The sequence below is a fragment of the Staurois parvus genome, unplaced genomic scaffold (assembly GCF_062004578.1).
Source record: "Staurois parvus isolate SC_StPar_1 unplaced genomic scaffold, SC_StPar_1.0 ptg000062l, whole genome shotgun sequence".
NCBI classification, from domain to species: Eukaryota; Metazoa; Chordata; class Amphibia; order Anura; family Ranidae; genus Staurois; species Staurois parvus.
Genome location: NW_028317858.1, coordinates 990574 through 1018210, shown reverse-complemented (window position 1 = coordinate 1018210; position 27637 = coordinate 990574). Strand labels below are relative to the sequence as shown.

The 27637-nt window shown below is 41.4% G+C and overlaps 1 protein-coding gene across 1 annotated transcript; it reads right to left on the bottom strand.

Annotated features, from left to right (window-relative positions):
• Positions 1 to 27405, bottom strand: LOC149469714 (ectoderm-neural cortex protein 1-like). Its single transcript, XM_089668755.1, has 4 exons — positions 27294 to 27405; positions 26551 to 26646; positions 12736 to 14554; positions 1 to 4254 (listed from the first exon to the last, which is right to left on the bottom strand). Exon 3 carries the CDS (start codon positions 14508 to 14510, stop codon positions 12744 to 12746), a length of 1767 nt encoding a protein of 588 aa, XP_089524881.1. The 5' UTR covers positions 14511 to 14554; positions 26551 to 26646; positions 27294 to 27405; the 3' UTR covers positions 1 to 4254; positions 12736 to 12743.
• Between the last annotated feature and the right edge of the window lie 232 nt (positions 27406 to 27637).

The window sequence follows — 27637 nt, the reverse complement described above, 5'->3', positions numbered from 1 at the left end:
TACAGTTTTATTTATTTTTATTGACAAATATCAGCTCCAGGCTGAAGGCAATATTAAATATACAAAGGCGTTTTCTTTTTCTAAACGCACAATAAGAAACACCAAATATTTCAATTATTATTTCTTGTAGCTTGTTAATTAGTTTGTCAATCAACAGAAATGTAGACTAGAATTCGTAAAAGTAGGCAAAGTTTTGTAAAGTTGTGTTTAGGACATTTATCAAACCTGTAGTTAGAGGCTGGTGTTTACCGTAGCACAAAAAACGATCACAATTCAGTTTCTGTCTTTGGGCTTGTGTAAATGACATCAGCTTGAGATATTTCAGAGATCATTCAGAATTCTTTGACAGGTACATTTGATCTCCTTCATACATGCATTTCAACTTCTTTGAGGGGGTTTTGCATTATCCTAGATGTGTATCGGAATGCAAAACCCATCTGACACAAAAGCCCATTTACACAGGCCCTAAAGCAACCCTAAAATGGGCAGATGCTGCTGCTTGCATTGTTGATGTCAGAATTCATTTAAAAATGCATGTTTAGAACATTTCTGACATCTTTGTGACTTTATAGTGAAGTGAATATATATATCTAGTCATTGTAATTCATTCACTAAAGGAGTGGCAAAATGAATTTGTAATAAGTTTTGTGAATGAGATGAAGCTGTATTGACTTCAATCTTTTTTCACATGATTGAGTATTCTTTGTAAATTGAATTTTTATTTAAATCCACCTTATTAGTGAACAGTCACTTTGCAAGTAAACATGCTCTACTCTCTGACCACATTTGATAATTATCCTATTAACTATGATATGAGTTAGCAGAAATATCAGTTATTTTTAAGCCACACAATGAAATTTCTATCAAATGCCAATGATCACATGCAATATAAATACTAGACAATTAAAAAATATTGAATTGGTCGTTATTGTGCAAATTCATGAAATGTGCACTTGAAAGCCACAATACTAATCATAATGTTTACAGGAATTCTGTACTGAGAGAACTCCAGAGGTTGCCTTCCCACCCTTCTTCTGAATATGCCAGTTGTTTGGCTTCAATATTCTAAATCGCTAGGGACATATTTACAGTTTTGCAATGCGTTAGCGCATGTATGTTGCATTAGGGCAGCCCATTGAAATTAACTGGGTTGCCAATGCACCCTAACATGCCAAAAATCAAACATGCACCATTTGTGACAATGCAACCATGGGCTGCGGCATGCTGCTATACAGATGTGTTGTCTTAGTGCATTGAGGTGCCATGCCAAAACAATAGCACCACAACTCATATAACGTGCATTGTAGAGTATTACTGCATTACAGTACACAAAAGTGTACATGTGTACTTATACAGCCAGTGAAATCAGGACTGTTGATCTCCAAGCTTGTTCCAGGTGAATGATGTAATGTATTAAAGCTGTAAGATCAGCGAAACAGCCAGGCATATATATATTTCAACATATTCATCTCACCACAGTTTCCTTTAAAATGTAGTGTTTTAGACGCTCTACTTCCTTATGACTACTAAAATAAAAATGTATTTTCACATCAACATGTTACTGTATTAAAAGGCAAAATCTCTTCTTACAAGTTCTAGCAAAGTATGCCCATTCTGAAGTCATGATATACAAAAAAAGATGTTTGGCCCTTCACATAATAGAAATTAAAAAAAAAAAAAGAATTGTGGGATTTTCACCAGAAGAATGGTATCTGCCTTGTTTCCTAGCATGTTTGCATAATAACCTGGATCTTAACAACTCAAAAATCCAACATCTTTAAAAGCAATATATGCATGTTAGTATTAGGGCTTATTCACATGGGAGTAGCAGCCAGCAGCTTGTACAAATCAATGACAGGCTGATAAATAGCACAATTGTATATGCTTACAAGTGGTTTCATGCATACAGGCACATATGAGCAGCCATGGACACAAACGGTTTATGCCTTGGGCCACTCAACCATCCTTGTATGCATGTAACTGCTCATATGTGTGAACGGCCATGGAGTCTGTTAGCTGTCATTTAGTTGAACAGGTTGCTGTCTGCAGGCATACCCAACACTTGTAACTCCTTGGTGCAGAAACAGGCTGCATTCTGGCAATGAAAGGTCCTCTGCATGCATTTGAATAAAGCCTTAGAGCTGTCAAGAAATCTATACAGGCTGCATTTGTGCATGTCAAGGCATAAAAAAATAAATAAAAAAAAAAATGCAGTACATGCATATTTCCCAATGTTTTATCCCTTTAAACACCTGCATGTACAGAAAAATACCTGTTGATCCCAGCGGAAATGCACTTAGCTCCTAATTCCTGCTGTGGGCTAATGACACAGGTCCTTTGCTAAACTGAAATGGCAAGGAGTGGTGTCAGCCCTGCCCAGTTGTCTTTGCTCAACTAAAAAATACCTACACTTCTCCCCATCTCCACAAGATAGAAGTGAATTGTTCTTTAGCCCTAGATAAAAACTAGGAGGGCTTATTAGACTCCTTCAAATAAAACAGGCAGGGAGAACGTGGCACAAAAAAAACTATGAATTTCTGACAGATTCATGACTTAAGCCCCCTACACATGGTCCGAATATCAGCTGGTATCGGCCAATGCAATAGAAACCGGACAAAATTCAGCCCATGTGTACACTCCCCTGTCCGACAGAACATCCAGCTTCTGTCAAATGGGCATGCTGGAAAACCAGCATCTGATCGGCATCTGATCAGTGCTGGCAGCCAATGGCTGCCGGCGCTGACAGGTGTGTTCTGGCAAGGGGGCAATCCCCCTGTTAGAACACAATAGCTCAGCGGAGAGATCACTGTGCAAACATCGGATAGTTAGTACAGCGAGTTCCTGAGCTCTTTAGTTTTTTTTCATTCAGCCTCTTTGTTGAACAAAAAAAAAAAACTGGCTGTGTGTACCCAGCATTATTTTTGGTGCTTATCCAGCAAAAATAAAACACAATTTGAATGGTATATTTAACAAGCCAAAAAGAAGTAAATAAAAAGTTCATTGTGGGAGTTTGCATACACTTTAACATATGTATCACCCAGCTGTAGCATACAATAGCACTTGTAGCTGATCCAGAGCCCACACTAAGGATTAGATCTTTCAATCAGCCAGCCGGATAATTGAAAAACTGAACATCCCATCCACACAATCGAGGTGGATGGAGGAATCATCCCCATTGGTTATTGCTGTCAGAATACACTGATACAACATTGCTGGAACAAACATCTTCCAACAAACGTGTTTGTGAGAAGTTTATCATTAGATTGACTTCTCACAAACGGGAATGTCCATAGATGGATTGAAACTCAGCTGGACTCTTTTCAAGGCATCTTTGGCCAGCTAAAGATCTCATGTACACTGGCTGAAGACTAGATCGCAGCTTAATTGCATTCAAGGGATTTGTCTCCAGGTGCATACTGCTCCTAAACGTTAGCATCACTCTGTGCCCTGTCCAAAAACAACAGCTGTCCTCCCATAGAGTTTACCAAACTGCCAGGAGCGAGGTTAAATGGTGCTTCTGTGCCTTCCACCCACACCTAAATGCCGGGATCTCATGCATTGGGGCTAAACACCCATGTACATGAGGCCGTGTATTGACCCTTGTGGCCCTGGAGCTTTTAGTTACATCTAACAGTTCCCTAGACATATGCCTATATTGCTGCATGGACACGAATCAAAGTTTGGAAGACAACTGATGTACTGCGAAAGAAGGCTGCATGCGTCTTAAAGTATAATTAAAATTTTTGACTGGATTGTATTTTTGTCAGCTAAGAGAGAGAGAGGCTACCAGAAAAGAAAAAAGGTGATGGATGATATTTTATGTTTTTCAAAATGTGATATTTACTACGTTCACAAGAGATCACTATAAAGTCACTACTACAAAATTGTCTCCACAAAATTCGATATGTAAAAAAAAACATCACAGCTGTGTAATGTTCTCTCGGACTTTATAGGAATGTACTTAGCAAAACAGTTTTTTTTTTTGCAGTCCATGAGAGATTTCAACATTTTCAACATTCAGTCTCAAGAAAGTCATTTTAATATAAAATGACAAACATCTAGCAAGTGTGCAAGTCACTAATGCATGAAACAGGTCAGGAGCAGTCCATTTTTCACTTTTTTAACACTGATAAAACAGATCGATATCTGTTGCCATTGTTGGTTTCCAGACAGACATTAGGAACAACCTTGATTTTACAGGAAACTCCCATCACAGCACTGTTCTTATTCACCAGACAAATGATGCTGGATACTCTGCAAGAAAATATAAAACAGATTACCGCCAAGTATGAATAAGTACACGGCAAAAAGACATATAAAGAAATGTAATTTGTGTACACCAAACTCAATGCAATACACATCAATCCTTCAAATTACAAGTTAAAGCCTACCTCCTTAAAAATGTAAAATTATGCTTTGCCCACACTGCAGGGGTTAATGGCCCGTTTTGTCCTAGGGAGAGGAGGAACTGTTTTACTTAGCTGATCCTCCGCTCCCCTGGCAGTTGGCACTCCCCCATGTTCTGACAGTGGACTGTCCTTTGGAGTCAACACATCCATTGTAGGGCTACAGACCCTACTTAGCCTACTTTTGTCTGCCTCAGGAGCTTGAGAGAGAGGAGGCTGAGGGGACCCATCTAGCAGTGGGGAGGAGCAAAGGGTAAATAAATTTTGTTTTTCCCCTAGGCATAATTGAGCAATCAGCCCTTGCAGTGTGGGCACTGTCACACAGCAAAGGATATTTTTTTAGTTGCCTGGAGTTAGGCTTTAGGTAGAACTAAACCTTTCCTATCCTTTACAGCCAAGGAAAGTACCATTTAAGCCTCTGTTTAATCTGCAGTTGTCATGGTGCTAAACATGTGAACAGTCATGCAACCAGCCATTTGATGGTTTGACAGCTTGGATGAGTGCATAAACCATTGTGACAGTTGGAAACTGCCTTAAATGTAACTGTTTTGGTAAATAGTTAAAGAAGCTCTTTGGTCACAGCATACACGTTCATTTTATAACATCTGCATTGTAATAACAATACAAACTAGAAAATCTACAATTTCTGGGGAAATTGTGTAAAGTGTTCTTGCAAGTAAGCCTTACCAAATGATTCATGAAATGTAAGCAGTGCACATAGCAAGCCTGACAGAGGTAGAAATGCATTTCAGCTTGTATTTTGGAGTTCACAGTTAGCCTCAATGACTCAGCTGCGTGTGAGTCATGTTTGGTTGCTGTAGCAACTCACTCAGTCAGGAATGTCAGCATGTCTGTTCTAAACAGTGTTTAAACTTGCCAACTTCACTGGCGATTGCCGTCTTCAAACACTTGTAGTTTTAAAAGTATAAATGCTACAGCAAAGAGCCTTATATTGTGATAATTACAAGAAGCAGAGCTAAATTTTGATGTATAGTATGTCTCTGAAAGATAAAAAATGAAGGCACAGTCGCAGTTTAAAAACGTCCCTTAAAATTTCAGGTATCTAGAGTGGAGTTTCAATGAAAGTCAATGGGAGGGGTGAGTTGCAAACAAATGGTCATATTCTGAAAACTATCAGGAGTATGTCCTAGCCGTGAACATTTTTAGTGACAGCAGGGTTAGCTGAACGTTTTGATATAAGATATGTGTACGTGGGCTTGAAAATGACAGAGTGATGGCAGTTTACAAATCATGTTCTGATTTTTCCTTTGCACACTCTAGCTGTGCTCTGCTGCTCAATGCATTCCTATGGGAAAATTTTGCCACAAAAACCGCGATATTTTGTGAACGATTCGGAGAAACGTTCCACAAAGTAATAGCAATCCGATCGGGAACAATCCGCACGTTTTGATATATTACTTGTCTTTGTAGTGTAAAAACTGTGGGAGGAGTTAGCGTGGCAAATTTGGCTATAATAAGAATAAGAATATACTTGTGAGATAACAATAAGTGCTCTTGCCATGCAAGAACACTTAACTAGAAAAGCTACAATTTCTGGGGAAATTGTGTGAAATGTTCTTGCCTCCACCAGTAGTCTACAACTGGAGTGGGCGGAGTAACTGGGTGGAGTGGCTTGTCACTCGGCTGCCTGCTCACACACCTGGGTTCCTATGGCAACTCACTCTACAGCAAGGGCAGAGAAGAGCGGTTAAAAACAAACTGCTCCAAATTGCTCACTTCACTGGCGGTTGCCATCTTCAAACGGTTGTAGTTTAAAAACTATAAATCCTACAGCGAAGAGCATTATATTGTAAGAATCAAAAAACCCAGACCTACATTTTGGTGCATAGTATGTCTCTGAAATATTAAAAATGAAGGCACAGTTGCAATTTAGAAATTGCCCTTCAAATTTGAGGTGGTTAGAGTGGAGTTTCAATGAATGTCAATGGGCGGCGTGAGTTGAAAACAAATGGTCATATTGTGAAAACTGTCAGGACTATGGCTTAGCCGTGGACATTTTTAGTGGCAGCAGGGATGGCTGAACGTTTTGATATAAGATTTGTGTAGGTGGGCTTGAAAATGAGGGAGTGATGGCAGTTTAGAAATCATGTCCTGATTTTTCAGCTCACATTCTAGCTTTTGTCAGCTCCCACTCTAGTTTTGAACATTCCGCCATTCATTCCTATGGGACCAATTTCACCACAAAAACGCCGATATTTCGTGAACTATTCGGCAAAACGTTCCACAAAGTAATAGCACACCAATCGGAAACAATCTGCACGTTTCGGTATATTACTGTCTATGTAGTGTAAAAACTGTGGGAGGAGTTAGGGTGGTAAATTTGGCTATAATAATAGGAATATTTATGTGAGATAACAGTTAGTGGTCTTGCCATGCAAGAACACTTAACAATAGTTATATTTTACAGACCAATATATTATATACCTTACTTGAAAAAAAATCTCCTTTCATGTTGTGAGTGCTTCCTGTCTCCTGCCCACCTCTTTTCCCAAAATCCTGGATTCTGTGCATGCTTTGCAGCTTCTCCTTTGCTGGTTACAATTGATTTCTAAGGACTACATATCCCATGGTACCTTACTCCCTGCAAGCAGTGATTCCTGTACTGACTCCGCCTCCTAAAACTCTTCCTCTCAGCCAGTAGTGTATTTAGGTTTAGTGCTGCCATAGGCAGCACAAAAATTGTCCCCCCCCCACGGACACTGACCAACAACACCCCAACCTCACCCGAAACAGCCTTCCACTACCACTGGGCAACCACCCACCCTGGCAAGAGATAAGACACTCACCTTCACAGCTTCAGACATCTCCAGGAACAAGAGTCAGGCTCTGCATACACCATCAAGCAGCCTGCAGCCTCTCTCAGATCCCACCTGGTCCCCGTGCTGCATGTGTCCCTTCTGCCCCCCTGAAAAATGCCGCCCTAGGCAAATGCCTTGTTTCCCCTGCTCTCAGCACCTCTGTAGTTCCGCTGCCCACTGTCACCCCACCTGCCACTAACCGCAACAGGAATGAGAGAAGCAGCCGGCCACCCTCCAGCAGTGCGCAGCCTCCTCACAGAGCATGGCAGAGCTCAGGCAGTGCCACAACAAGTCCCCATCCCTGCCACTTGTGGCGCTGCCCTTCTGAAAATTGTCAGGCAAATGCCACTGGGTAGGAGGGATGTCTTTATCCCAGAGAGGGGCTTTAAATTAATATTCTTGTTGGTAAATAAGATCTGGGTCAAAAAGCAAGTAGGAGGTTAATAGACAAAGGAAATAAGGCCAAATGTTCACAACTAGGCTGAAACTGCTTCTAGGCACAAACCTGAACCTCTCTTTTCTTATTTATTTGGAAAGATGTTCCAACACACACACACACACACTCACACACTTTTCCCCCCTAATTTGTATACTATCAATCCACAATGTACAAAGCCAACCATGATTTTCTTTGAACTTTGATGTCTAAACATACCACAGCCTTAAGGCATTTCACATGTTGTTACAAGAGCTCAAATATTTCACATGCTCTGAAAAAAAAGATCAGCTGAAATTTCCTAGCAGCTTTAATGTCTGTCATTTGCCTTAAAGCAAGATACACAATACAACCTAATAATCTCTCCACTGACACAGATATATTCTGTTTACAGAGAATATTTTTTTCTTCTTTTTTTTTTTTAAATCAAAAATTATTTGCCCAAAAAAACACTACTATAAAACTCTATTTGGTCTCATTGGTACCTGAATGATACATTTCTGCAGTTATTTTTAAATATCTCTAGTTCATGATTTTAAATACCTAGGCAAAAAGATATAAAATCAAATTGAACCTTGAATAACATGCCATATTCATACTCGGTTCTCTTTTTTTTGTTTTAAAGAAGACCCATTCAGGACAGAAGCCAGTAGACCAAGCCACTGTTCAGTCCTATGTGACTGCGTTCTGTGTGTAGGGGAGCCTATTCATCTCAATGGGTTGCCCTACCTGCAGAAATAAGGAGAAAAAAGTCCCCGACCATTTTTTGTTTAAAAATCGTGCTGCACCGAGCCCATGGTGCTGCAGCACCATGTGGTTTGGCATGTGCAAAAACACGCCACATTTGCCGATGCATGGGGATGTCATTAAGAATTGATAAAGTGCAGTGTCTTTCTCTGCAGGTTGGAAATGTATGTAATAGCAAGCCTTTTGCTGAGCACATTGTCAGAGATTGGGATCCTGAGGGTACAGGGTCAAGGAAAGCTGGATGATGCGCAAGGTATCACCATCCAGCACGTATTCTTGGAACAAAGCAGAATGGCCAGTTATCATCAGAACCCTAAAGTTCCCCAGTCCAGATATGAGTAGCAGCCATAAACAACATGCATACATTGATGTCCAGTTGCCACCACCTACAAATTACAGGCTTGAGAGAAACCTTAGGCAGGCCCTCCCGCCGAGCCATTATGTTCTCCTGGTGCTGAGGGGCAGGGGAAACCGTCCCCACCATGAGAAGACAGTGATTATTGCTAGCAGCTATAAGAGCAGCTAGTTATGTAAAATCTGGCGGGCTGGTTGTACCAAGTTGATCGATCGATCGATCAACTTGAGTACATCCAGCCTGCCCATACATGCATTGAATTTTGGCCAGTTCCTGCTGAACTGGCCGAGATTCAAACAGTCTATGGCCAGCTTTACTGCAGACACCTTTAGTTTGAACACTCTCAGACTAGCACATAGACTTCTCAGACCACACACTGCTGTCAATAGAAGTTATAGATTAGATAAACTAGGCAATATCACTGATAGAGATAGTGCAAACACACACTCACAATCTCTGACCACCAGCCACCAATAGAAGGAGTCTCTACCACAGTCTAGCTGGCTGAAAATACACAGGGAGATGCAAATCTCACATACAATCTGGTTCACTCTAAAGATTGTGTAGCAGCTAGGTGACTGATTACTCCAGGTCTCTGAGCTTTTCCCAAGCTATCCTGTGAGCTGGAATCCTAAATGCAGTCACCTTTCCCACTGCCCACACAGATACACACACAGATCTCTGTTACTGGCAATGAGATTTATCTCTGCCTATGGCAGATACAATAACTTCCACACACTGATGCTAACCTGCATGCAATCAGTTTGGCCACCTCATTCTCAGTTAGCAAACCACTGCAGTTAAACTGGCCATAGATGATGCAATTTTCTTTTCTGCAACCACAGGTTGCATGAGAGAAAATGGCTTGATTCTCCCACCAACACTGACTCGTGGAGCCATTGCTTTCTCCCAGCAGGAGGGTATGGAGGGGGAGCCATCCCTGCCAAGAGAACACAGTGATTACTGCTAGCGGCTATACCCATTGGCAATAATCACATGGAAAATCCAACAAGTTGGTTGTACCCAAGTCGCATAATAGTCGAATTGGACAAAATCAGCCTGCCAACAGATGGTTCGAATCTCAGCCGGCCCATGCTGAACCAGCTGGGATTTGAACCATCTATGGTCAGCTTTACAGAGAACATGAGGGCGCACATAGATTAGCAGTTACTTACAACCAAGCTTAAAGGTACTGCTTGAACAATGCAACTGTAGCGTACAATACAACACACACATACCAGTCTCTTCAGATTTGTGTGTTCTTTAAAGCAATAAAAAAACCAACTTGTCAGCAACATTATCCCTAGGCGGGCATAGCATTGACAGATACAAAAAGATACAAAAGACAGAAGATGCAAAGTGAGACACATAACACGCAAACAGTATTGAAAATAAAAGGGATTTGCCAGAGTGCTGGAAGATAATACATCAAAGCTACAGTTAGCAGTTATAAAACATAATACATTTCAACCACTAGCTTCATAGCAGATGCTTTAGATACAATCAATCATACATGCCAAAAACCCCATCCCATCAGTCAATCATATAACCTATCTTCATTCAACTTAAAATTAGTGCGTCCTGGTCCTACTGGGAGTAGACAAAGACATTACAAATTACTAGACTATGATTTCATCGCAATCCTTTCATAACCAGAATTTTTGAAGCTTAGATGTTCAGACAAAGTTTTGCAACCTCAGTATGTGTCATTTGACTTGACAATGCCCATTCTTAGTTCTCTGCTGCAAGGTTAATTAACATTCTCATGGTGGTATTTTTCATGTGGACTTAAAGGGGGAGATATACTAAGGGAAAATTTGCACTATCCTTGGCCATGATTTGCAGAGCAAATGGAGCGATCCAACACTCTGGCCGCTCTGTGTTGTTGGCCGACTAGGGGGCAGCGTGGCGCACGATTTGGCGCACCGCACTGTCCTTTTTTAAAATCGTATTTGAAGTGTACAAAACATACACTTTATTTACTACAATGTTGGGCGGCAGGATGCTCTGCATTTCCTGACATTGCAGTGTGATCTGGGTTGTTGTGCTGCGATGTCTGCATTTTATCGCAGCATTGGGGTAAGTTGCAGTCTTAATGGGACACATAGAAAACAACTGTTTCCTGTGTGCCCCTGTGCTGACAGACATTTTAACATAAGGTAAAATGTCTGTCACCGCATATAGTGTGAATTGTCCCTAAAACTGGAGCACCCAAAATCTGGTGCAGCTGTGCATAGTAACCAATCAGCTTCATTTTGTTCAATTAAGCTTCGACAATAAAACCTAGAAGCTGATTGGTTACTATGCACAGGTGCATTCATTTAAAAAAAAAAGTTACACTTTGACGAGGATTTACTAAAGTAAATCCTCCCCAAAGTATAACTTTTTTTTTTTTTTAGTTTTGGATAGCCTGGAGAGGGATTAGAACACCCTTCAGGTTTTCATCGCTGTCTGTGTCCCTGTTTGGGAGATTCGGTCCTGTTTACTATGATTGCTTCCTCCATGAACGGGGGTGCGCATACCCATGCACAAAAGCCAATGGAAACAGACTAATTACCTAATCAATAGTTAGGATTGTTATAAACAAAAGTTGGGGATTTTGTATTCAAATTTTCCTATAGAGAGAGATCAAGCACACATTGCCTCTTATTCCTCAGAAACGAAGTGCAAGAGGGAGATTGCCCCCTCTAATATGTCATTAAATCATATCAATGACTACCTGAAAAGACAGATTTTGGGGATCAAAGATTGCAGAAACATAACAAAAATAATAGGGGACTACTCTAACATATCTATATCTTCATCATGATGTGGCATATATCCATGAGAGATATACAATTATCATCCCTTTAAATTGATAATATCACTCATTACATGCAGACAACAATCAAAATCGCAAAATTGGATGTGATTACTTACGCATTAACTTTTGTTCACATCCACTATTTAACAAAGCAGTCTGATCATATAACCATTTCTTTAACCACTGCATGCATACAGGTCTGTGTCCACTCTTTTCTGTGACTTCGTTAGAACTCTTAATACCAATGACATAGGTATATTTTTCACCAGTGAGTCACCAGAACAGTAATAAAGGGAAAAATCAGCCAATGGGGACAACAGTTCTGGAAACCCTGGTGACAACCGTGGACTCCCTCACGTTGGAAAGATTTTCTCTCACTCCTGTTCTGGCCATGGGAAGTAAAAGGAAAACTCTAAAAAGACATTGCTGATACGAAGGAATTAATAAATGCCGTGACTGGCTCATTAATAAAAGACTGTTACTGTATGTACAGATCTTGTAAAGTTCTGCATTTTATAGTATTCTCAGAAAAAAAAAAGTTTTATTTCAAAGACAGCAGTTGGGTTTCAGCTTCTTTTTTCTTTTATAGCAGTAGTACATATTGGTACCATGCCTGTTTTTTTATACAAATAAGATTTTACAAGATATCAAAAGACTGTGATAATGGTCACATTAGATGGGAGGTCACTAAACTAATGCCCCAACTGATAGGCCTTTAAAGCATTACATTTGTTTTGATGACTCAGAACACCTAATTAGCAGGCCAATGGGTAAGTAATACATACCTTACTTTAATGTCAGCCCTACCAACTGTTTATACTTACCTTTCCGCTACTTCTGTACCGCTCTGTTCAGCTGCCAGGAGTAAAGGTATAAAGCGCTGCATAAGCTGGCTGTTACTTTTGTGAGCTTCTGAAGGGTTGAGGACTATCTCCTCATCCTCATGTGACAGAGGTGGGTACCTAGCTAGCCAAACACCAGTACCAGCGCTGCCACACTGAACAAAGGAGATTGAGTTTTTCCCATACTTGGAAGATGCTATTTAATGATAATTACCCAAAAGTCTTTCTCCTTTTGAAGAGGCTTATTTGCATAAATTAAGATAGTGTAATGTCTCCTTACGTGTATTTAGCACCCCAGTTAACATTATGTTATAAATCAGCATTTACCTTCTGGTTTAAGCAGAGAGATATTTCCATGTGCTGACAAAGGCTGTAGGGATCAGAGAGTAGGGCACTGTGGTCACACTGCTCCATGTATCGCTTGAAGGATCATAACAGTCCAAAGTCTTTCCCCTCTGGGATCCACAGTACCCACCCACTACATAAAGTCTATTGCCAGAGGCAACTGCACGGCAGCTAATCCTCTTTGAAGAAACGTCTCCAAATCTGCACCACTGATAAGTCTCACTGTTAAAACGGTAGGCTGAACTTGCAGAGAACTCAGTGTCCCCTCCTACAACAATGACATGGTTTCCTAAAACAGCAGCTCCAGTATAACGCCAGGGCTGGGGGCAGGTAGCAGGTACAGTCCATCTGTTTTCGACTGGATCAAAACATTGAACTTTGGGAAGTTTTTCACGGTTCACGCTGGTTCCTCCAAAAACAAAAAGTTTCATCTTTGCTCCTACTACTGCAGCATTGCTGACCCCTTCTCGAAGAGGAGCTACTAAGCTCCATTTGTCAATATGAGGATCATAGTGTTCAACTTGTTTTAAGGAAACTGAAGGGGATGCTGGAAAAGCTCCTGTGATTGCAGTGTGCCCTCCAACCACATACAAGCAATTATCTAGTTCTGCTGATCCATGTCCAAACCTAGCAACAAGCATAGGTCCTGCTTTAGACCATTCATCATGTAATGTATCATACACCCAGACATCTTTGGATGCACCATTTTCTGCCCCTTTTCCTCCAGTAACATAAACTTTGCATCCAATTGCACATGCACTACATTCTTTACGTGGACTGGGAATGTCAGTTTTAGGTATTATCTCTGTGGTCTTTTGGTCCATCACATATATTTTGTCACACATAAAGGTTTGTCCACCTAACAACAGCAAGGCCTGACTGACTTTTCGAGGGCGAGCACAAAACCCAGTTACTAAACCATCATTCTGTAAAATCTTGTTCCTGCACTGTGTTGCTTCTTCAACAATTGTTTTTGCCACCTTATTTTGAACCACTAAATTGTCTGTAGCTAGACTTCGTAAATACTGCTCTGGAAGAAGAGCTAACCTAACACAGCGCAGTAAGTCTGGTAGATCATCAAAACGAAGGCACAAATCATACTTTATCCAACCCATCACAGCTTCATACACTAAACTTTCATCTTCCACTTCCAGTTCCTCACTAAGGACCAGTTCCATCAGCTTTAGCTTTGGTAGCCTGAAGAAGTCTTCTGTTTTTGACAACTCCACAAAATTTGATAGACACATTCGCCAGGATAATTCAAACAACCTTTCACAGCAATGTGCATCAGATATTAACATCATATTCAAGCAGTTGGCTACATGCAGATTCTTCTCTAGGAACTCTGCAGCTGCATCTCTAATATCATGGAATTGTAGCATGTCTCCAGCTTCAAGCAAGGACTCTGCATTCTCTTCATTGAGGATAATTCTTGCAGAGTATGCATAATCCAGAAGCAACTCTAACACCTCTGGGTGCAGAGCATCATGGAAGTTGACTTCTCTATCTTGGCTTTCTTTTAGACCACCACTGAACATTGCCTCAAAGTAACGGCTGCTGGAAGCTAGCACAGCCCGATGACAAGGGAAGCCTTGGTTCCCCGCCAGCAAGACTACATCTGTGAAGAGGCAACGTTTGCGAAGGAGGTTCAGCTGTGTTAGAAGACTGTCAGCATGGCCAGGCTTGTGGAAAAGATGAATGTTCATGGACCCTGTGCTGGAACGCGATTTGCGGTTTTCGTGATTGCTAACAGACATTTTTGGGTTTTCTATGTTATTTACTAATTTTTCAGGAGGTAAATCTGAAAGACAAAAATTGTTCATTTAAATTAGATTAAGGCTATGAACAAAGTAACTGTTTAGCAAAACACTTCCACTAAAACAAATCAGTTTCTATGATGTGGTTTAGCTCATAAAGAGAATATATGCACTTTTAATTACAGGTTCACATGCAAAAGTTTTAGGGGCATTTCAGAATTGGATTTTTTGTCAGAAACACTCTTCTCATTTGCCAGGATGATTTTGCCATCCTTTATAAGCTAAACCTGGTAGTAAGGGAAAACAATAGCTCCATATCGAATATATCAACTCTCCTAGTATATGACTGGTGTGCATTATTAGTAACTTTCATAAAAGAAATGGTAATTTTAGCTATGTATGAGTTTTAAAATCTCTTTATTGAATTAATTTTCTTAATGCAATTATGTAGCAGTCCATGTCAAACAATAAATACACTTGTTCTTTTTATTACATTGTATGCAAAATATGTCATTCATCACCAGCAGGAAATGTAGGTGATACAAAGACAAGTAAACAGTCAGTCAGCAATTTCATTAACTATCCAAATGCCAGGGAAAAAAACAAGCCCTGACTAATAGTACAGTATTTGGCATTCTTTTGAGGATATGAATATGAGAGTTGCCACTGCTGAGTTCCTTTCATGCTAATCCTGACTTTATTACTTAGTGAGTCACTTACCTGGGTCGAGCATACAATCAGTAAAGTCTAAAGTCTAACAATCACATCCTCTGTGCTTGACCTAGTCAGTGACTTAATCAGTACAGTACAAGCCTTTAGGAAGACCTTAGCATCTAAATTGAACCCAGGTTCATGAAGAAGTCATCTGCACCCTTAGATTATTATTAAAGCACCAAGGGATCCCCAAAACCCAATGCCCTTATTTATTCACCATGTATACCTTCAAAGTGGCTGCTCATCATATTTGAGGGCCAATAAGAAAGACTGGATAGGAGGAAGTGGAGTAGTGTGTGCCCAAAGAAATTGTGGGCTCCAGTCTCTGAAGACTGTTCTCAAATGTGAGCAAGCATCTAGAGATTGGCAAGATAATATTGCATCATACACTTTCTAACGGCAATTACAGATCCCATATTATTATCACCACTTCTCTTTATTAGAGTAGGCTTTATTTTCATGAAGTTTACATCTCTTTTTCTTATAATTGGAGCACAACATTTGTATAAAGTTTGTAAACTAGCAAGGCACAGTATTCTTACACTGGGGATGTCAAATGGCTCTTTTTGTACTAGTATACTGAATGTATGAATGGATTTTTTGCACTCTTTTCAGCTTGTGGGGGAAAACTCTACAAACAATTAATGATTTTGGAGAGTCAGCAATTTGGAAAAATCTCAATTGCTTTTAAAGATCAGATCTGTCTCTACTGAATAGGATCAAACTGTTCAGGAATCCAGGCAATCATGGCTCATGAACTGTCTAATGCTCCACAGCTTGGATAAATACATGGATTGATGTGAAACTCCCTTTATTTACACCACGTACTGTATAAATCTACTGAGCTAATCAATCCCCCACATGTCAGTGATGGGGTAAAGCAAAGCACATGCATCCTAAAGCTGGTATTATGCTAAGCAAATTTCAGCCAGTTCCTGATGAACGCTTTGAAATTAAACTGGTGGGTGGCCCTGCCCTTTCAGTATCACTCTGTCCAACTGAAATATCGAAGAAGCCAGGTGGAAAACTCACCTGAACAGAGCCTTCATGCAATCAGATGCAGAGTACAATACATTGCAGGGGAGATCCAATCACCTGTGGTACGTAAAGCGGAATCTGTTAGGCCCGTTTCACAAGGGCAAACCAATCAGATCAGTTTTCCAGGCAAACCTGATCAGAAGGTCCATGAAATCCTATGGACAGGTGGGTATAAATGGACTTGTGTCTCCGTTTACACCCACCTACCTCCATGTTCGATCGGGTCTGCTAAAAAAAACAAAAACAAAACCAGAAAGGGATCCGTACCATCTGTTTAGGTGGATCGGATCAAATCGAGGATAGTCGGGGGTAAACGGACAGCGGAGTCTGTTTACTCCTGTCCACCCGTAGAGCAGAGTGGGCTCTGTCTGTGTCCGCTCTGCAGAAACTGAGTGGACATGGATATGTCATCCGCCCCCTCAGATTGGAACAAAATCTGCCCCATGTGAAAGAGGCCTTAGATTTCTTTCATTGAGAAAAGAAATCTATAAGTGTATGACCAGCTTTAGGTTATGTCAGGCTGGTATTTATTTCCAGTCCTATGAAAATAAAAATAAAATAATGTTCTGGGTCTTTCTGTTCCTGCCGCAAAGGAATGAAAAGGTGCTTCCAATATGCTTTGTAACAGCACCATGGAGCTTACAACTGAATTCAACATATTGCTTTGCCAAGATGCTCCATGAAGCATTTGCTTCTTTATGTAATCTATCAACAACTCAGTTGCACACTGGCAGATTACATAGTAACAAATGTAAGATTATAACCAGAAGCCAAAGCAACAATATCCAGTTATTGTATACTAAGCATTTGACAACAACCAGGCAAGCAGGGAATTGTTCAAAAATCTGCATTTGTGTAAGACCAATGAAAAGTTCATTATTTGAAAGAAATTATTTCTTAAAAGGAATTGGTCATTACAAAGTGAAAGGATGTGATTTCACTAATTAGATAAAAGTACAAGTTTCTGGCCCATGTCAGTGTGTGGGAAAATGAGTATTCCTGTAGTGCACCAGTCCACCCAATTGTCAGTAAACTGGTAGTCTGGAAAGGCATTTTGCTTGTTTGCAATGCAGGAGAGGTACAGTGGGGATCGAAAGTTTGGGCACCCCAACTAAAAATTTGTATTAATGTGCATAAAGAAGCCAAGGAAAGATGGAAAAATCTCCAAAAGGCATCAAATTACAGATTAGACATTCTTATAATATGTCAACAAAAGTTAGATTTTATTTCCATCATTTACACTTTCAAAATAACAGAAAACAAAAAAATGGCGTCTGCAAAAGTTTGGGCACCCTGCAGAATTTATAGCATGCACTGCCCCCTTTGCCAAGCTGAGACCTGCCAGTGTCATGGATTGTTCTCAATCATCGTCTGGGAAGACCAGGTGATGTCAATCTCAAAGGTTTTAAATGCCCAGACTCATCTGACCTTGCCCCAACAATCAGCACCATGGGTTCTTCTAAGCAGTTGTCTAGAAAACTGAAACTGAAAATAGTTGACGCTCACAAAGCTGAAGAAGGCTATAAGAAGATAGCAAAGCGTTTTCAGATGTCAATATCTTCTGTTCGGAATGTAATTAAGAAATGGCAGTCATCAGGAACAGTGGAAGTTAAAGCAAGATCTGGAAGACCAAGAAAAATATCAGACAGAACAGCTCGCAGTATTGTGAGAAAAACAATTCAAAACCCACGTTTGACTGCACGATCCCTCCAGAAAGATCTGGCAGACACTGGAGTTGTGGTACACTATTCCACTATAAAGAGATACTTGTACAAATATGGTCTTCATGGAAGAGTCATCAGAAGAAAACCTCTTCTACGCCCTCAACACAAAAATCATCGTTTGAACTTTGCAAATGAACATATAGACAAGCCTGATGCATTTTGGAAACAAGTTCTGTGGACCGATGAGGTTAAAATTGAACTTTTGGCTGGAATGAGCAAAGGTACGTTTGGAGAAGAAGGGGCACAGAATTTAATGAAAAGAACCTCTGTCCAACTGTTAAGCATGGGGTTGGATCAATCATGCTTTGGGGTTGTGTTGCAGCCAGTGGCACAGGGAACATCTCACGAATAGAAGGAAAAATGGATTCAGTAAAATTTCAGCAAATTTTGGATGGTAACTTGATGCCATCTGTGAAAAAGCTGAAGTTAAAGAGAGGATGGCTTCTACAAATGGATAATGATCCTAAACACACCTCGAAATCCATCAAGATTACATCAAAAGGCATAAACTGAAGGTTTTGCCATGGCCTTCACAATCTCCTGACCTCAACATAATTGAAAATCTATGGATAGACCTTAAAAGAGCAGTGCGTGACAGACAGCCCAGAAATCTCAAAGAACTGGAAGACTTTTGTAAGGAAGAATGGGCAAAGATACCTCAAATAAGAATTGAAAGACTCTTGGCTGGCTACAAAAAGCGTTTACAAGCTGTGATACTTGCCAAAGGGGGCAGTACAAGATATTAACTCTGCAGGGTGCCCAAACTTTTGCAGACGCCATTTTTTTGTTTTCTGTTATTTTGAAAGTGTAAATGATGGAAATAAAATCTAACTTTTGTTGACATATTATAAGAATGTCTAATCTGTAATTTGATGCCTTTTGGAGATTTTTCCATCTTTCCTTGGCTTCTTTATGCACATTAATACAAAATTTTAGCTGGGGTGCCCAAACTTTTGATCCCCACTGTATTTCTAAATACACCCACTGAAGGCTGCCTGTCACATGCAGGACCCTGTTGTGGAGCTCTATAACTGGCTGGGCATACATCAAGCACAGATAAAGCAAGTTACACAGCATAGCCTACTGAAAGCAGAGCCAACCCACAACACATATAAGGAGCTTTAGGCTCCATGCCTAGAGTTGTTTTTAAAGCGGAGTTCCACCTAAAAAAAATAAAATAAAAGTCAGCAGCTATAGCTGCTGGCTTTTAAAATACAGTCACTTACCTGTCCCTTGGTCCAGCGGTTTGCTCACCATGGCTGGTTTCACCAGCTGTCTTCTCCCGCCTGGCGCCAGCATCTTTAATGTGGGCACCCGGCTGGGACAGCTTGCACCTTCACAGCCTGGTGCACACTGCGCATGCGCGAGAAGCGCTGCACTTTCTGAAAGGCCCTTAGTCTTCTAGGACCTGTCACGTGTCCCAGAAGACTACGAGGAGGGAGGGGGGAAGGACATCTTCCTCTTCTGATCACCTAGGCAATCGCAGCGGAAGTGGAAGAGGGTACCTGTACCCCCAAAGAGCAAGTGGATCTACTAAATGGGTCCACCCCATGTGAAAGGACCCTTAAGGCTTTATGCACACTGGACATTTTAAGACCCTGCACTTAAGGGCATCTGGCATTTGTTTTTTGTTCTGCCACTAAATGTCCCTGCATATTAGAATGTGTCCATGCACACACAGAAGTTTAGAGGCAGAAAAAAAACCCATCCAGGAGAAGCGGTGGTTTAGCAGAAAAAACACTTGATGCAGGTAGATGCATCTAAACGCATGTTAATGTTAGGCGCATTCAGCACTTGAGCAATAATTCAATGGACAGAATAACCTATCATTGAAGCGCTTGATGTGCCTAAATGCGACTAAACATGTTACATGCATTTTACAGACTTCAAGTTTTTATTTTGCCAAAATGAAAGGTGTCTCGGAGAGACAGCAAAAAGTCCAGTGTGTATGAGGCCTTAAGTACACGTCATTTGATTAAAGCAGGACTATATTCACCTAGAATCCCCAAACCTTTTTTGCCGACTGCTGACATTTTTGGGCACCGGCTTTAGGATCTTCCGCTGTCATTGACCAGGCGGAAATTTACGTCACTCCCGCACATACATGGGAGTTCCGTCAGATTCAGTGTTGCAGTGTGCTTGCTCAGCTTACTTATGGGGGCAGACAGGCAAGTAAGTAGCATTAATGCAGAATAGACAAAGCATGTCTCTGCTGCGTTAAAAATCCTGCCTATCTGCCCATTTTCATAGTGAAGCCTAAAGTTCCACCTCAAGTTAGATTTTATCAATTTAATCTCTATCCTCATGCTCCTAAAAACCACCTTTCTCATGTGCACTCTGGAATGCCCGCTCTGTTGACTATTGTAACTCCCTCCTCAATGGCCTACCTCATTGCAGGCTGTCCCCTCTTCAGTCTATCATGAATGCTGCTGCCAGACTCATCTACTCCCATACTTAAAAAACCCTCCCTTGACCCCACCAACCTGAACAACCTAAGACCCATCTCCCTGCTGCCATTTACCTCTAAACTCCTAGAATGCTTAATCTACAATCGTCTGAGCTCCCACCTCACCGACAACAACCTTCTCGACCCTTTACAGTCTGGCTTTCGCCCTCTACACGCCACTGAAACTGCCCTACTAAAACTCTCTAATGATCTACTAACTGCAAAAACCAACGGCCACTATTCAATACTCATACTACTCGACCTCTCCGCGGCTTTTGACACGGATGACCATTCCCTCCTCCTCAAAAAACTCCACTCTCTTGGCCTCAGAGACTCCGCTCTCTCCTGGTTCTCCTCCTATCTATGGCAGCGCTCCTTCAGTGTTACCTATAACGCTGCCACCTCCTCTTCACTCCCTCTCTCTGTAGGGGTCCCGGGGTCCCTCAAGGTTCTGTCCTTGGACCCCTTCTCTTCTCCATCTACACCTCCTCCCTTGGTCACTTGATAAACTCCCACGGCTTCAAGTACCATCTCTATGCTGATGACACGCAAATCTATCTGTCTACCCCTCACCTCACCCCTTCAGCCTCCACTCGCATCACTAGCCTACTAAGTGACATATCGGCATGGATGTCACTTCACTTCCTCAAACTCAATCTTTCCAAAACTGAGCTCTTAGTATTCCCCCCAGCCCGTGCCCCCTCCCCTGACTTCTCCATCAAGATCAATAACACAATCATCATTCCCTCCCTTCATGCCAGGGTACTAGGTGTAATCCTAGACTCCGATCTGTCCTTTCAGCCCCAGATCCAATCGCTGACAAAATCATGTAGACTTTACCTCCGCAACATCTCCGAGATACGCCCGTTCCTAACCTCGGAAACCACTAACAAACTTATTCACTCCCTTAATATATAACGCCTTGACTATTATAACTCCCTCCTAATTGGCCGACCTCATCGCAGGCTATCCCCACTCCAGTCTATCATGAACGCTGCTGCCAGACTCATCCACCTTACTAACCGTTCTGTATCTGCCACCGCTCTCTGCCAATCCCTCCACTGGCTCCCAGTTGCCCAACGGATAAAATTCTAAACACTAACAATGACATATAAAGCCGTCCACAACACTGCCCCAATTTACATAACCGATCTTATCTCTAAATATCACCCAAACCGTACTTTCCGCTCCTCGCAAGACCTCCTACTCTCTAGCTCCCTTATCTCCTCCTCCCATGCTCGTCTCCAAGACTTTTCCAGGGCATCCCCCATCCTCTGGAACTCCCTACCCCAATCTATCAGACTATCGCCTACTCTACTTACTTTTAGGCGATCATTGAAAACCTATCTTTTCAGGGAAGCATATCCCACCCTCTGCTAACACTGGAATCCTCTACTCTTCCAACCACTCCACCCCCCACAGTTATTACCTATTGTACCATTCACCCCTCCCTCCTAGATTGTAAGCTGCAAGGAGCAGGGCCCTCAAATCCCTCTTGTATTGAACTGTATTGTTACTGTATTGTCTCCCACTATAATGTAAAGCGCTGGGTAAACCGTTGGCGCTATATAAATCCTGTATAATAATAATAATAATACACCTTACTAACTATTCCATATCTGCCATCCCGCTCTGCCAAGCCCTCCACTAGCTTCCTATTGCCCAATGACTAAAATTCAAAACATTAACAATAACATATAAAACCATTTATAACTCTGCCCCAAATTACATCACCGATCTTGTCTCCAAATATCACCCAAACCTCTCCGCTCCTCATACGACCTCCTTCTCTCTAGCTCCCTTGTCTCCTCCTACCATGCTCGTCTCCAGGACTTCTCCAGAGCCTCCCCCATCCTCTGGAACTCTCTACTCCAATCTATCAGACTATCACCTACTCTGCTCGCTTTTAGGTGATCTCTGAAAACCTATCTCTTCAGGGAAGCCTATCCTGCCTTCAGCTAATAATAGAATCTTCTGTTATTCTGCGTTCATATTCCTTCTGTACTGAAATGTATTGTAATTGTACTGTCTCCCTTATATTGTAAAGCACTGCGCAAACTGTTGGCGCTATATAAATCCTGTATAATAATAATAATCTTCTATTCTTCCTGCCAGTCCACCCCCCACAGTTATTACCTTTTTTACCACCAGCCCCTCCCTCTTAGATTGTAAGCTCCAAGGAGCAGGGTCATCCTAACCAGGGGCGGACTGACCATTTGGAATCTCGGGCACTGCCCGAGGGCCCTGGGTCAGTAGGCGGCCCCATGAGATGCCCCTGGTACCTTTTAATAGGCTTTTTTGAGTTTGGGCAAGGACACAGGGGCCCCATGATCCCCTATTGCCCGGGGGCCCCATGAGTTGTCAGTCTGCCCCTGCTCCTAACCCTCTTGTATTGAACTGTATTGTCTCCCTTTATATTGTAAAGCGCTGAGCAAACTGTTGCCACTATATAAATCCTGTATTATAATAATAATCTGACGCAAACTAAAAAAAAAACAATGGCAGGCTTAAAAATTAATTTATATGTGGTGTTCTATCTAAGGCAGGGGTGGGAAACTGTGGCCCTCCAGCTGTTGGTGAACTACAAGTCCCATCATGCCTCTACCTTTGGGAGTCATGCTTGTAACTGTCAGTTTTGCAATGCCTCGTGGGACTTGTAGTTCTACAACAGCTGGAGGGCCACAGTTGCCCACCCCTGATCTAAGGCATAGTCAAAGCTTTGGGGAACGCTAGTTATCAGTACTGTATTGTGCAAGGTTCAGCCAAAAAACCTAGTTACATTTTTTTTTCCCAGCACAATCGCAAACGATTTGTCAAAGAGATGCAATAAATCAATCAGGCTGGTAGCATTAAGAATACCTGCTGACAAAGAAAAATAGTTTTTAAAGCCGAGAACAATTTTAAGAGGATTCTTAGACAAACCTATCACAAAGGATAAAGTATAGCTCTTCTTCCAGGATAAAATCCCTTTGGTTCATTACAATGCATGTGGCGGCTTGGCTTTGAACTGCCATAGTGGTAGGACAAAGGTCCCAACTTCATTAATTATTAAACTATGTGAAGTTAATAAACAGTCCCTAGAGACTCACAATGTACACTCCTCAGCGGCTAAACACACAAAACAGTCATTGTCATTTCCTGCTATAGACCAGGCGGCACATTAAAAAGCACTGTGGCCCAGGGTTAACCCTCTCAGCCTCAGGAGTGGCCCAGCTCCAGGCAGAGACTGTAGGAGAGGGGGACTCTAATTACAGGCTACTTATGTGAAAGCAGCCGGACAAGTTTAGACGTATTCCCCTCTGCTTCTATTAGCCTGGAGGAAACGGATGTGGCTAAAAGCTCTGCAACAACTCAAAGCCTTTCTTCCAATGAGGATATCTGGTAACCTAAAGCCGGCCATGCGAGTAGAGTTTTCTAGCTTTCGAAATGTTTGTTTAAATAATTGTTAGTGGAATCAAACTGATGATCGTTTTCGACCATAGCAATGGGAAAATTTGAAGGGACAGGATAGGACATTGTTCCTGGACAAATGAAAGGTCCTTGCACACAGTACTTGTGCATAAACCCTGGATCTTCCTGGCAGAAGTTCCTGTGCAAAAAAACAGCGTAAGGTCCAAGGGCGGACTGACCATTCGACCACTCAGGCACTGCCCGAGGGCCGGGGTTCAGGAAGGAGCCCAATGAAATGTCCCTGGTACCTTTTTAATAGGCTTTTTTGAGTGTGGGCAAGGACACAGGGGCCCCATGATCCCCTATTGCCCGGGGGCCCCATGAGTTGTCAGTCTGCCCCTGGTAAGGTCCGTATAGCATTTGTGTAAGCCATACAATAACCTACTATTCAGGGGAAGTACGATTTATGCACATAAAATACTGACCAGCAATACAGATTTAATTTTTTTTTAATACAAGGAAGTCGTTTACTGATATATACGCACCTGTGTGTACAACCCCATTAAAAGCAATAGGTTGCATTTTGATCAGTTGAAAAAAAAATGCCAAGCCTACAAATGTGGCATTTTTGCCACTTATGTGCAAGAACACACAAAAATATGTGCTTTTTGTTTGGGAAATTCCATTTATTCATTCTAAAAATCGAACGGTAGTTACATAGTTAGTCTGACTGAAAAAAGGCAAAAGTCCATCCAGTTCAACCATTAAAAGCACATGGAATTTTTCAGTACTTTGAAATGACATTCATCAAGTCTCTGTTGGTGTTAGCATATGTAATAACTCTAGTGTGGGGCCTGCTTGGGGTTATTTTCACACTGCTCAGTTGCAAAAACACAGTATAAATGTATGTGCATTTTTGCAGAGTTTTTATTGTTTTTTTCCACATTTTTGCAGCATTTCTGGTACGTTTTTCACCTGACATGTGTATAAAACAAACATCAAAAACGCAACCACAGGTGCATTTTTGCTACATTTTCCATTAATTTCAATAGGGAGGTGTGTGTTTTTTTTCACCACACAAAAAATGCAGCATGCAGGCGTTTGAGAAACACAATGGACCCTTAACTGATCAGTATGAAGAGTTCCATAGGATTTAATGGTCATGCACTTTTCTACTGCTTTTTAAATGCAAAACAGAAGAAAAATAAATCAGTGTGAAAGCAGCCTAAAACCTCTGAAATTGTATGAGCTTAGGCTCCATGTACACTGCAGCTGATAAACTCACGTTTAGGAGCTTTTCTGCATTTTGTTCAACAGCCCCCGAACTCTCCCTAATGTTTTCCTATGTGTCCATGTACACTATGTTGTTTATAGAGTCGTTTATAGGCAGTTGAGTTTACAGTCGTTTTTTTGAATGCAACAAACTTGCTTTCAGGAGTAGATTTTATGAGCGTTTCAAACGCCAAACACTAACCGTGTTTATAAGCATTTGCGCTTGGAAAATTTTTTTAACTCTTCCATTTTCAGGTGCTGTCCAGAGCCTTTTTTCATCATGAAAAATGCATGCAAAGCGTTTTCCCGGTACTCAAATGGACCTGGTATACCATACTTTGAGGTTTCGCATGAAAGAAAATATGTTAGACATGTTAGATATGCTGCAATAAATTCTGCACAGAAATGAGCTGGAACACATCCAAACACCACAAAAAAAAGACAGCTAATCTCAGCAAATACTGCTCTCTCTGCTTCTGCTCTCTCTATTTCTCTCAAAATGTCTGAAATAGTTAATTTTTTACTGTTTTTCAGTGCATTCTGGGCATTTTGGAAGGTCTCCTGAGGTTATCTTTTAAAAATGCGTCTAAACGCAAACGCTCATAAACGCGCATAAAACGCGGTATGCAAACACGGCTAAACAGATGTTTTTTAACCTATGTTTTTCAGCAGTCAGTTTCCATCGTTCAGAAGTGTCCTGTGTACATGGAGCCTAAGGGTTCATGTACACTGCAGCTGCTGAACTGAAATTCAGGAGCTTTTCTGCTTTTCAAACGACAAATGCTTGTTAGTAGTGTTTTTTAACTGTTCCATGTCCAGATGCTGTTCAGAGTCTTTTTTCATCATCAGAAATGCATGCAAAGCGTTTTCTATGTATTTAAATGGATCTAGAACACCAGCGCAGTCAGCTCCAGGTTTTGCGTGAAGGAAAAAATGTGGCATGCATTATGCTCATGATGGGATCCATAGTGAATACAAACAGAAAAGACAGGTCATCTTAACATATACTGCTCTCCCTGCTTCTGCTCTCTCTATTTCTTTCAAAATGTCTGAAAAAGTTAATTTGTTACTGTTTTTCAGTGCATTCTGGGCATTTGGGAAAGTCTCCCGAGGTTATCTTTAAAAAATGCTTCTAAACGCTAAAGCGCATAAACGTGCATAAACGCGGTATGCAAACGTGGCTAAACAGACGTTTTTTCACCTACGTTTTCCAGCAGTTAGTTTCCACCGTGTACATGGAGCCTTATACATGTGATAGAACATGATCCCTGCTTTAAAGGATTTCAACTTCTGGTTGCAATTATCCCCCCCCCCCCTCCAATATTCTGCAGACGCTGTGCATAGACACATCTAGATGAAATTCTTTCCAAATTCTGAAATGCCATTGTGGGTTATGCTATCAGCAGCTAGACACCTGCACTTTCCAGTAGGACTAGCATGGTAATGTTTTACTTACATTGCGCGCGGTGTTGGTAAAGCGAGAAAGGGGGTCAGATTTCTATGGCCATCTTCTTCCAGCACAGCCAGTCCGAGGCAGGAGGGTCCCAGGGAGCTGCAACAAAGTAAGTCATCATTAGTGTCACCAAAAGGCTACAGTGCAGGTGGCAGCACACACAGCAGCCTGGGATTGTGATTTCAGGCTCTCTTTGTGTGCGATCAATGAGACTGAGCGCACATTCTTGTTTTACTGTGACAGCGATAATGCCCAGCAGAGCATACATAGCCTCCCACAATCCTGTGCTTATGAATCCCTACAGTTTTGGATGTCTCAGGTTATATAGATAAAAAGTAAGAACAAGCAGACCCTCAAACATGCTATATTCCTATTTTAAAGCACTTTCCCTGTTTGCATAAAATGCCATACAATCTGAAAAAGACAAATAGGAACGTACTAAGATTGGAGCAGGCATCCAATCAGCTTGTCTCTTTGATTTTCAAAGCTTAGCTGAGCAAGCGGAAGCTAGAAGCTGATTGGTTACTATGCACAGCTGCTCCAGTTTTAGTAAATTTTCCCATAGGAGCTCACGATCCTGCACGCCTTATAGAGTAGATCATGCTCGAGCTGCCACTAAATATGGACAAAAGAAAATATACATTTATAAAGCAATGGTAAAAGCATTGTGATTTAGTAGAATAAAGGCAATATTGACATGTGTTATTAATAGTTTCTTCAAAACTTAAAAGAGTAAAAGTATTTACCAGCAAGGACAGCTCAGATCCCTCTCTTCCTCCAACTGAACCTTCAGCTGGGACAAAGCCTATTAACTATTCATAACATGCCAGCCCGCCCACCTGAAGCCAGCCAATGGCCAAGCAGCTGCTTTGAGTCCCAGCACTGTTCTCGCTTCCACTGGGTCTTGTCGCCTACTGCTATACACACCACGTGCTCAGAGCTACTGCTCGGTGATGGGGCTGTCACAGCCCATGTATAGTCTTCATAACAGGAAAAGTACAAAGATTTATTCTTTAACAATAATCATATGCCCTGCTCACATGAGCCAATTTGGAATTGCAGGCAGAGTTGTCGCAATTCTACCCATGAT